We start from the raw sequence: 11,047 nt of genomic DNA on the forward strand, positions 1-11,047 counted from the left end.
AGCTTCAACTGCTCATCTGGTAAATCCTAAGCTAAAGCTCATTGTTGCATCGACTTCAAGCTTTTACCCTTCCTTTCATCACTATGTGAAGTAGTCAGACTCCTTCTTTCCCTTAACAATTCAAACCAGTCATTAAATTATGAACCTGACCATAACATTGAGATTTAAGAAGCTCTCAACCATGGAGGCTGCATTGCTCCGCCGACCCGAAAGATCTTTAACTGTTTTAAGCATGACCATGGAGGTGAGTCTTCCAAATGCGCATTCCCAAAAGATGAAGCTGTCCCTAATACCTCACTCCCTCTTAATCAGGAAGAAGGCGCTACTCCACTGGATCATAATCATTTACACAAACAACTACTACCTAACAATGTGTTTCTTACGATTGCCAAAAGCTTCCTCGATAATCCCGACGATGTATTCCATCTAGCATTGTCCAGTAAGAGCTTGTGGCGATATCTGGAGGACGAAATCTATGCCACGGAGGTTTTGACCACAAAAGCCTCTGCGGAGATGCTCGTTCGCGGAACCCCAGATGCGGAAGTTGTGATCAATGTCCACCAGTCCGACATTCCGGACCCTGTGGAGAGATTACGACTTTTCAAATTACGCCCTAATTTCCAAGAACACCGGAGCCTGCTGCTTCGAATCATCGATGATGGCAATACCGAAGCTGCCAGGAAACTCATAAATGCCAGCGTTGAGAACTGGCCAAACTATCTCGATGTGAAGCGTCGATCCGTGACTCCACTATTCCTTGCTCTAATGCACGGTCACGAGAAAATTGTCGAATATCTCGTTAATGGAGGCTGCTTCGTTGACGCATGGTATGACGAGCCTTGGGGTATCAGGAAGTTTGTGAAAGGTGGATGCCAATTCATCAAAGAACTCGAGGTCAAGAGTAGCTGCTACAATAAGGCAGATAACATAATCTACTCGCTCCTGGATTATGCCATAGCCATGCGTCGCCACGACCAGTCACTTCTGCTGGCCAAGTACACATGCGATGGCGGTTTGATACCGGTCGAGGAGAATACGACGCACATGCCACCTCTGCACCTGGCTGCGTTTGGTGGTATGACTCATGTGGTGAGAACACTACTCGAGCGAGGGTACGACAGTTTTGCCCCCTCAAATCTCTTCAACAACGCAACACCGTTAGATATGGCGGCTTCAGGGGTCGACAACAACCAAAAAACCATGCAACTGCTCATAGATAGCAGAGAAGAACTCCCGGGTCCGATTACTGCCAGGAAGAGGGCTCTCATTCATCGAGCTCTCATCCATCGAGCTCCCGGTAATGCCATTTTCCTTCTGGAAACCTGGCACCAGATACAACAACTCTCCAACCTCAAAGATGAAGTGACTTATTGCCTCGAGTCAGACGAGCTCCTGCCCGTTTTGCAGTGGATCGTGGAGCATGACCAGTCCACTACCATCCGCCAAGACATCAAGAGTATGTGCCTTAAGCTAATCGACAAGAAGAAGGGAATTGAGTCAGGAACGATGAAATATCTTCGTAGCGTGGGAATAATGGAGCCCTCTTCAGATCAAGATCACGATCGTTGATTCAAGGTCTTACAGCAAGCCAGGTCAGGGTCAAGTTATTGAATGCAATGATGAAATGCAGAGTTCTGAAGCGGGCATGAATTGAATCAGAATAGTATACGCTTTGCCAAGAGCAATGTCAATGGCATCATATAGGCTAATAATGTAATTTAAGACATTGCGGTATGCCTCTGAACTAACATGTGCGCATTTGCGTTCGCCATACACCAATGGGCCAGCACTTGATCCTAACACTTCCCCCACATAAACCGACTTTCGTAGCTGCGTTCAAGGATTAAAGTCATTTCCCAGATGCACACTCGCTGCTGTCACAAGCCACGGAGCAAAGTGGACCCCTGTCAATATCAATATCGGCATTCCCCTTTGACCCTTCGGAAAATCCGAGTGGCAACAGACAGCTGCATAGGCAGAAGTATGTATAGAAATATAGAAAACAAGTCATGCATCTCAGTTGTGGGATTTCTGGTCGGCACGCTTATCATAATTGACCTGTAGCGTGACGCATCATGAACCTGAAGCGCTCATTCGCAATCGCCGTGCCCCTGCTCTTGGCACAGACCAGCGCTTCGAAATGCCTCAACTCTACCATTCCGCCTAGTAAGGGCGTCTCGACAAACACTACTTGTTCGACATCTTATCAGAGTTCGAGCACGCCAGTGGTCGATTTGACTTATGCCCTTCACGCTCCACAGATCGCAACATCCCCAGATGAGCGAGTTTACTATAACTTCTCCAACATCCGCTACGCCGCGCCGCCTGTCGGTAAACTCCGCTTCCAGGCGCCGGAAGACCCGGTCAACAATCGCTCCGCCGGCGTCCAGGACGGCAGGTATGGTAAGATCTGTCCACAGGCCTATACGCCTTGGCAGAACAGTGCGCTTGTGACAGCACCTCCTGGTGAGAATGAGAGCGAAGACTGTCTGTTCTTAGACGTCGTGGTATCGAAGGATATCTGGGATCAGAGATGCTCTGTTAAAAAGCCGGTGATTGTTTGGATTCATGGTGGTGGCTTCCAAATTGGTGCCAAGTATGGCACGCCTAATTCCAATCCGCTCGGCCTGCTCGATCGCAGCTTTGTGGATGATGGTGAAGGCGTTATCTGGATCGGGCTGAATTATCGTGTAAGATTTCTCATTGTCCAAAATTCGAGTGGGGATCAACCTCGACTAATGCGTTCAGCTTGGTGCCTTTGGCTGGGTTCAGGGCGACTCTTTCACGTCGGCTGGTGGACAGTCAAACGTAGGACTCTTCGACCAGCGCAAAGCGTTGAACTGGGTCCAGAAGTATGCGGGACTGTTTGGCGGTGACACAAGCCGGGTCACCGTTATGGGCGAATCTGCCGGAGGTGGCTCCATCGTTCATCATATCACCGCTTACGGAGGCAGAAAGGATGCACCTCCCTTTTCTCAGGCCATTGTCCAGTCTCCCGCCTACGTTCCAAGACCCTACGCTTCCCAAGCTGAGGACTCGTACGCTATACTTCTAGCCAATGCTAATGTCTCTTCTCTTGCGGAGCTCATCAATTTAGATACCAAGATACTCCAGATAGCCAACAAGCTAGCGCAATCCTCAGACTTCTACGGCGTCTTCCAATTCGGCGTAGCTCCAGATGGCGATTATGTGCCGGACCTGCCCGAGAGACTGCTCACCAGCGGCTCGTACCACAAAAATATCAAGGTCATCGTTGCCCACAACAGCTTTGAGGGCCAGCGATACACGGACCCCACCGCGACCAACTCGTCTGCATTTGACAAGTACATGGATCTCTACTTCCCGGATGCGTCGCAGGCATCGCTCGAGGAGCTCTCAAATGAGATATATCCAGCCGTCTACGGTGGCAGCCACCCATGGACGACGCCATTCTCTCGCCTCTTAACCGCGGTCTCAGATTTCACGTTCACATGTCACGCGTACTTCCTAGGTAAGGCCCTCGGAGCCGCCGTGGGCCAGGACAGCTACAGCTACCTTTTTAGTGTACCGCCGGGCACACACATTCTCGATGTCTATTTCAGCTACTTCGTGAACAGCAGCAGCACGGTGACCAACGAGACGGTTGCGAAAAATATGCAGGAGTACTTTACCAGTTTTGCAGAGACTGGCGATCCGAACAGGGGGGGCTTACCTCTGTTTCCCACATACGGCTCGAACTTCACGGATCTGAATCTCAACCAGACCTTCATTGATTTAGTGCGAGATCCTGCGGCAAATTCCAGGTGTGATTGGTGGCAGGCGACCTCTTGGGTGTAAGGGCATAAGGAAATTGACTGAGGAACGGTTGCGACCCGCTTTATGCTGTTTGTTTTCTGAGCAAATCGTGGCTACAGAAAGTTCAAGATGGCTCTGTGGAACTTAGCCATCGTAACGTTCAATTGTCTTGCAACCCACTTGACCTTGAGGTAAAAACAAATTGGGACTGGATGGGCAGTCACGTTCACGCCAGCAGATCCTCATGTCCTATGGTTATGAACTGTCTGTCTGTTTGCAAGGCTCGTCCGAGACAAATGAAGATTCTTATATACAAAGACGATGATCCTGAACGCCAATGCACTCCTCCATGACTCCGTGCGCCGCTCTTTTATGCTCTAGAATTGCAACCCCATCCGGCTAATTGAAACTGTGAGACATGTGCGTAGCCTGCCTGTATTTGAATGCTTGTTTATAGAAGAAGGAAATGGTTCGATGATGAGCTTTTGACATGAGGTGATCCGGGAAGACGGTCAACAGTAGATGTAGGCCAAAGGGTTAGCAGTATAAGATACACCATCTGTCGTAACTGGCAGATAGCCATGCCTAATACTGCTATGGTTGAGTATAAGGATGTCGTCTCTGTAGCTCGAAGGCTACTTCAATATCGGCCAATGGGCAAATACGATCCTCCCACTAAACACTTTGGCAGGTGCAGTTCAGAGCTTCAGGTGCCATGTATGTCAAAAAGTTCGTGGGGACAAGACTCATCATCCCAGCCTTGCAATCCTTGAAGGTCGGCGTCATGACTAACATCCCAATTGAACAATTCGAAGTGATCTGTGAATACCTCTACGATGGCCTCTTTTATCATAGGATCATAATCGAGGCGTTCACCAGGCGGCAAATCTTCCACAGCTCTAGCGCTACTGGTGTGTCAATTGACTTTTCATATATGCACCAGATCATGTGAAGCAGTACTTACATCTCAACCTCCAGAATTTTGTCAATCGCGTCCTCAATGACTTTCTGGCCGCTCTCATCCAGAAGAGCATATGCAGTCGTCTTCAAGGCCTGCTTTGCCTTGGGCATTGCGACCTTTACCCGACGCTGCCACAGAGAAGTAGCATGAGACTTTTTCTTGTTGCCCGCCATGATGTGCACGATACCGCGATAAGGCAGGGCAGTTACCAATCTCTGTGACAACCGTTGATATAATGACGAAAGAGAATAATATGGTGAAGGGAAGGTGGGTCGCAGACCAAGCACTGTGGGTTGAATGAGCGTGATGTCAATCAATCAAATCTGGCTGAGTACAGCGTGCGCAAGGAAAGTGTGGCCCGCTGCGTGATGAACAGATCACTGGCCCCCAGAACCCCAAACGATGCAAGAATGAGAGAATACAGTGCCAAAAGACTGACAGTATAACGCCGCTTTGTCCGGCTGGCCTTCGAGGAGGAGCTTTTGCTCAATCGAGTTCTCAGATTGCTTGAATTTGGTGGTGTGAGGAACAAAGATGGTAATGGTCCGTGCGCTGCTGTGGATTTTATGATCGCGTCTCTTGCGACTCCCGCTTAGCGTAATTATGGAAGGCGAAACAGAAAACCGACCATAAGCCCCTTTTCCGACCAATCGCAGGCCTCCTTGGCAGGGGTGGTGATTGCCCGTTTAATGACGTAATCATGCCTTCTTTTGAGGTCGGCCGGCAAGAATGAAGGAGTATGGGTTTTTCCACTGAAGTCTTTTAAGTTTCATACACGTTAAATTTTAATTTAATTTTTTTTTTCGTGCAAGTGTCCCACTGCCATCATTCACTGATGTTTTTGGAACGAGTGTGTCACGTTCTTACGGCCAGTGCTCACACTAAGTCCTTCTGCTTTGTATGTGATCCATTGTCACGAAACGAATTGTCTGAACATCATTAATGCTTCGGAAAGAGCCTTTGATAGACTCTGGTTCTGACAGGACTTGTCCCTCAACACTACTCTCGGCCAGTTGTGATTCATCATCAGCCTACGCCCTGATGATCAGTGTCCACCGGCCTTCTTACAAGCTCTAGGCATACATCTTTAAATGATTATATGACTCTTATGTCTATTGGTCTGGTTATGGAGTACCAAACTGTGTTCATGTCTGTTGTAGACCGAGCCATGGCACCGAGAGCTCATTGTGCCTGCGTTCTAGAGCCCAGCCCTTGTTCCGCCACTTGGTACTGCTGAAATATCCACCAATAAGGGTTTGTCATTCAATATTAACGAGTTTGTCAAAACATCTATGCGAGATGATGGCCGGACATGTGGTGCGATGCAGCTACAGATATAATTAGAGTCAGACACATCGGGCTTCAAAGCTCAAAGGGATCCTTGTAACCATATAATATCTTACAGGCATCCAATCTTCTACCAGGACGGATCAAATGTATCTTACAACGCTGGCAGCATTGCAGATATCTTATCTGGCAATCCAAATCCCGTGTTAATTGATCTTTCAACGTTTTCTCAAGCTGCTGCTCTCATGATCTCTACAAATCCATTGATGCTCTTAGTCCGGACATTGCTAACCATCGGAAAGGGACCTTTCAAGTATAGTCGCCGACAGCTTTTCTACCTCGCTTTAGACTGTCGTTCTCAAAATCTTCTTTGTATTCGGCTATGGTTACAACGTGGGCCACATACGCCCTTGAGTGCCATTACTTTAGGTTTCTCGGTCATGTGGCTTAAGTCCAGATGTTAGTCAGCTAACAGCACATGTTTGATGATTGGCTCAAAGCCGTTTGCTGAATATGAACGTAAATCATCTCACGCTGAACAGTCAAGAATTTTGTTGTCGCTGCGGAAATGTTAATCTCCCATAGACGGCCCTGGAAGAAGAACCTATCAACTATTACTCTGGTAAGTAAAACTTGTCGGTGCACTGCATGTGAAGTTATCACGATCCTACTTCAAATCGTATTTCCAGTTGTTTCGTAAAAGACGAAAGAGAGATGAAGGCTCCTCTCAACAGTACTCTGTTTCGACTTCCACGCTATCCTTCGACACTTCATTTTGTTCTACTACTGCCGCAGTACAGTCCCAGCTCTACCATGAGCTTCCCATAGAGCTTCAGTTCACCATATGGGAGATTTACGCAGAAGAATTTCCGCCCATACATTACATGTTTTTAGCCATATGGGATGGGGGAAAGATCGCCAATTAGTTCTATCCTGGCAGTCATCAAACAGAACACGAACCTATCAACGCCATTGTACCCCGAAATGTTTTCGGTCAGGAGACCCGATAGGAGTGTGCCTTGGCTCCAAACCGAAGTGTGGTTTAGATGCCAGTTGAAACACTGGATTGCCTCGGAGGAGTGAGGAGACGTCGGCTTGTCTGGGCGCAGCCTTCGCCAATGTCAACTTCGATCGCGACGTCGTCTATTACGGTAGTCGTAATATTGACATTAACCATACTTGCTAAATCAGCTGCAGAAGCGACTGTATTTATACTAGCTACAGCAGCAACGGCAGCAGACTTTCCCCTCCCCAGTGGCTTTCCCTCGCGCCACGGAACAATCGTCCGGACCTTGAAAAATCGCATCGGTTCTACGCGTGAAGAATTGATATTTCGCTTAATTTTCAAACAGGGTACAGATACTCGAGTCGAAGTCAGCGCATACGACATGCGGATCCTGGCCAAGCATCGTGCGCTAGAGGGCATATATGTTGTGCATCGTATTAATAGGTGCCCGTATCCCTGAAGTTTGCACGACTTTATGGTTATAATCAGGCGTACCCGCAGTCCGTAGTGAGCTGGGATGGGCCTATTGTTGTGTGTGAATACGCACAATCATGTCTGTGCTATAAGATAATCGACTCCGAGGAGTGTACTCAGCGATGCCCGTGCAATTATACCGGTGCTTTGCAGCTGAGTTGATAAAGGTGATCAAGGAAGTAAACGCAAATATTCAAGTATACCTGAGCTGCTACCATATCTAGTGAAGCCGCTCCTGGAGAGCGAGACTGGTGGAGAGGGTGATCATGAGAACATGTCGCGATGACACGTTCAATACTCCATGTCCGTTGGGCTATATTACAGGTATACTGGCGGTAAAGGCTCACGTTCATACGTCCATATTCACTTAGGAGAGAATCATCAGCAGAGGCATTACCAGAACTCTATCTCAGATACCATTGCCACCCTGCCAACACAGGCATATCTTCTCGAACAACTCCAAGCCCGTTCCCTTTCACTGAATATGCCCGACTGGATCTGATGCCAAGTCTCCGGGGTGTAGCAGCTATGCCACATCGTGTGATATTCTCGTCTAGCTATCTAAAGTACATCGTGGAAGAGAGCAACGGGGTCGATTTTTGGCGCCTCCGCTGTGAACCCAAGGACCTCTGGGCTATCACTTGGTGTAGATATCATGTAAGCAAACCATTTCCTATACAGGCGGTCGCCATTTTCTAGAGTGCAGAATTGTGTCTCCATGAAATGTTGTGCCATACCCCAAACCATTGTGCCAACGGAACCCTGCGCACCTTGCGTCAGAGCAACCATCAAACCCCAGCCGGTTGATATTGACCCGTCAGGATCTGAATACCAGCGTTCCTTCAGTTCGGATATCCAGTCTTCCATATTTCCCTGGTAGCAGCGGCCGTCTGGTAGTTCACAATATGCGTTCTTGATACTTCTGGCCCAGAGGGGCTGCAGAAGGGGAACCATGCCGATTTCGCCCCCAAACGCCTGCAGCGTGCCCCGTGCAGCTAGTCGAACCATATCTGAGAGGTACGTACACTTGCAAGTAACAAGATGAATTGTTTCCAAGACTGGGAAATGTCTTCTGGTTGTTGCGAGAAACAAATGGCTGAGGATGTTGCGATTGTTCCAATCATTCAGCACAACTGTTCGGCATATCTTAGTAAAGGGTTGGAGTGCTCTCATGAAATCTGAGAAGTTGGGTGCGACGCGGTCATCGGATATAGAACGGTCTTGATTATAAGTTCTGGGACCCAGTTCAATGGTGTACCTCGTTCGAGTCTTGGTGCAATTGCCCACGTCGAGGTAGAATACATCGACCTCAGGGTAGAACCAGGTGCCTTTGCCATTTGACATTTTGAGACGAATTGGATAATGAGGGTCCGTCGAGAGGTTGACCGATGGAAATATAATCTTCTGATAGTGAAGGTTACAGTAATGCCAGGCTTCTTTTGATGCAGTTGCAATCGGGGGAGGTCCGAAGGCGTTGATGAGGACGTCTTCATGCCCATCGCGCAGGACTACCTTGAGACGCAGGATCCTGCGAGGGAAACTTTGCGCATAGATCATTTGGCGGAGCTCTACTGGGAGCATTTTGAAGAGAGTGAACTTGGGGCCTTCTACGGTTTCCGAGGACGACATGACCGGCGATGATTGAGTCATCTTAATTGAACTTGGGGAAAGTTGAGAGTTCAATGCCTGGATGGGAGTTTAGTGTTTTGTGGATAGGTTGATCGGGAAACGCGCACTTAAGATGTTGTGACATCAGTCATGGGAATCCTAGGTATCCATGGGTTTATTGGGGTGGGTAGCTACCTCGAGGAGGCAGGAGATACACTCTCAAAGTTCGGTTGATTTTCAAGCCACAATAATGGTTGAATGAAGGGCTGAAGACAGTTGCGGCGCAGAATGATAGTGTGGACTAAGGCAGTAGGCCTGTCGTAGTTGGTTCGGAATCTAAGAATATGTGAGACGATGTCTAGAATTGGTTGTGACGTCAAGTGAAAAAGAAAGTAGTGGCCTGGTAATGAGTGCGAAATTTTGGGGTTTAGTATTTTGTCCACTAGGATAAGCTTGACCGCAGCACAGCTGATATATACGATTTCGAAAGAAATCAACTGACTTCAGATTATAATTGGAATTAGACGTGAAACACCAGAGATCGAGTTTGGCACATAAAAACGGTCTGGTAGAACTAAATGTGATTGTCTAGGTGTACCTTCTCATAGCATCTTATTTCTCTTTTTTTTTTTTCTTCCGCAGACCCAGCAACACAGCAACTAATTATTCAAGCATACGAACAAGAGACAGCCACCGTGCACTGGCTACTAACGGATCAAGCTCGACGTCATCTGTTCTTGCACCTTCCAAGTAGCATATACAGGCCAGGTACTTGCGATTGCCGTTAGGCTCATGTAGTGTTCTGCCATGCACCACAGCATCGTGACATTCTTGGCTGAAAGATAAGAGCGATCAGTTTCAGCTTTCAAACCTGCGCCAGACAGCGGACAGGTTCTAAATTCCTCTTCTCCGAGGCTGGGTAAGTTTCCGATGTGGTGATTAAGCAGAGTTCGAATGAGAATTTTAAAGGGATGCAGAATTACTGTCAGGTCTGAATGGTCGACTATGTCCCTAACGGATACGATGAGCCTCTTTTAGTTGCATCTGTGCGGCCTTTCTTTGATGACTTCTCTCGTTCGGCGGGGCAACGGAAGGTGAAGATGTGGAATGTATGGCGGTGCGTATATATATTATTTTCCTTTCGCTCTGCTGCAAAAGTTCTAAAATGTAACATGAATACAGAAAAAAGAGCACAATAGCTCTGCCTAAGCAACAACCTGGCAATTCCAGTCCAAGTACGGAACGCTGTTGAGTGGCAATGAAGACAAAGGCTCGCACGATATGTACCACCCTAATTTTTCCGGACACTTGAGTTTCATTGTTCGAATTCTTAGACTCCGATTATGATTTGAATATGTTTATATTTCTATCGAAAAGAAGAGAAATGGGACGCAGAGTGTCAGACACCGATGAGATAGCAAGAATAATCTCCCAGACTGGTAAACTTATAATCCTTGCCGAGTTACTTAGGCGAGTAAGCCGTCTCCTGAAACACGAACCAACGACCTATGTCCAATGTCCACCTGTTAGAATTGGTATCAAGTACTTATCTCTATAAATACGGTTCGTATCATCTATCTATAGACATGTCCAAGTTAATAGACCTGATAGAAACGCAGAATCTTCTAGTAGCATTAACTCACAGGAATACACGCTGGGACCATGGAAGGCCGTCAAAAGGAGCCAACGAGCAGATGTGTGGTGTTCTCTTGGCCGGCTCGAGATTTTCAAGTAGTTTTGGGTCATGGCTTCAGAGCAGCATGGCATTCGAGGCGGGCCTCGATGATGCCGCCCACAGTATTAACCTTGACAGGTCATCACCACGAGAAGCTCTCATCATCACATATAATGTAGACACGGAGGAACACGGTCGTCTGATTGACAGCACGTAATACGATTTTATCAAAACGACACCCGTGGGACTCCTGCCGGAAGAC

At 47.7% G+C, this 11,047-nt stretch overlaps 3 protein-coding genes across 3 annotated transcripts; 2 read left to right on the top strand and 1 right to left on the bottom strand.

The window, feature by feature from the left end:
- Nucleotides 1–232: 232 nt before the first annotated feature.
- On the top strand, nucleotides 233–1,569 carry BKA67DRAFT_540946 (uncharacterized protein; the record flags this gene model as incomplete). The annotated part of the gene is made up of 2 exons (XM_046100841.1): nucleotides 233–244; nucleotides 313–1,569. 2 exons carry the CDS (start codon nucleotides 233–235, stop codon nucleotides 1,567–1,569), a joined length of 1,269 nt encoding a protein of 422 aa, XP_045952468.1.
- Nucleotides 1,570–1,964: 395 nt separating this feature from the next.
- BKA67DRAFT_582818 (Alpha/Beta hydrolase protein) lies at nucleotides 1,965–4,027 on the top strand. The gene is made up of 2 exons (XM_046104022.1): nucleotides 1,965–2,690; nucleotides 2,749–4,027. The coding sequence occupies exons 1-2, from the start codon at nucleotides 2,076–2,078 to the stop codon at nucleotides 3,814–3,816; spliced, it is 1,683 nt and encodes a 560-aa protein (XP_045952469.1). The 5' UTR covers nucleotides 1,965–2,075; the 3' UTR covers nucleotides 3,817–4,027.
- A 4,036-nt stretch (nucleotides 4,028–8,063) lies between these two features.
- Nucleotides 8,064–9,152, bottom strand: BKA67DRAFT_695894 (uncharacterized protein; the record flags this gene model as incomplete). Its single annotated transcript, XM_046109324.1, has 1 exon — nucleotides 8,064–9,152. The coding sequence occupies one exon, from the start codon at nucleotides 9,150–9,152 to the stop codon at nucleotides 8,064–8,066; it is 1,089 nt and encodes a 362-aa protein (XP_045952470.1).
- Between the last annotated feature and the right edge of the window lie 1,895 nt (nucleotides 9,153–11,047).

Source organism: Truncatella angustata (genome assembly GCF_020726525.1).
Source record: "Truncatella angustata strain MPI-SDFR-AT-0073 chromosome Unknown BKA67scaffold_10, whole genome shotgun sequence".
NCBI classification, from domain to species: domain Eukaryota; kingdom Fungi; phylum Ascomycota; class Sordariomycetes; order Amphisphaeriales; family Sporocadaceae; genus Truncatella; species Truncatella angustata.

What these genes read in the sequence shown, in the direction of transcription:
- BKA67DRAFT_582818 (XM_046104022.1), top strand. Translation starts at nt 2,076, where the DNA reads ATGAACCTGAAGCGCTCATTCGCAATCGCCGTGCCCCTGCTCTTGGCA. An exon ending in GGATCGGGCTGAATTATCGT is followed by an intron (nt 2,691 to 2,748) that starts GTAAGATTTCTC and finishes TAATGCGTTCAG; the next exon opens with CTTGGTGCCTTTGGCTGGGT.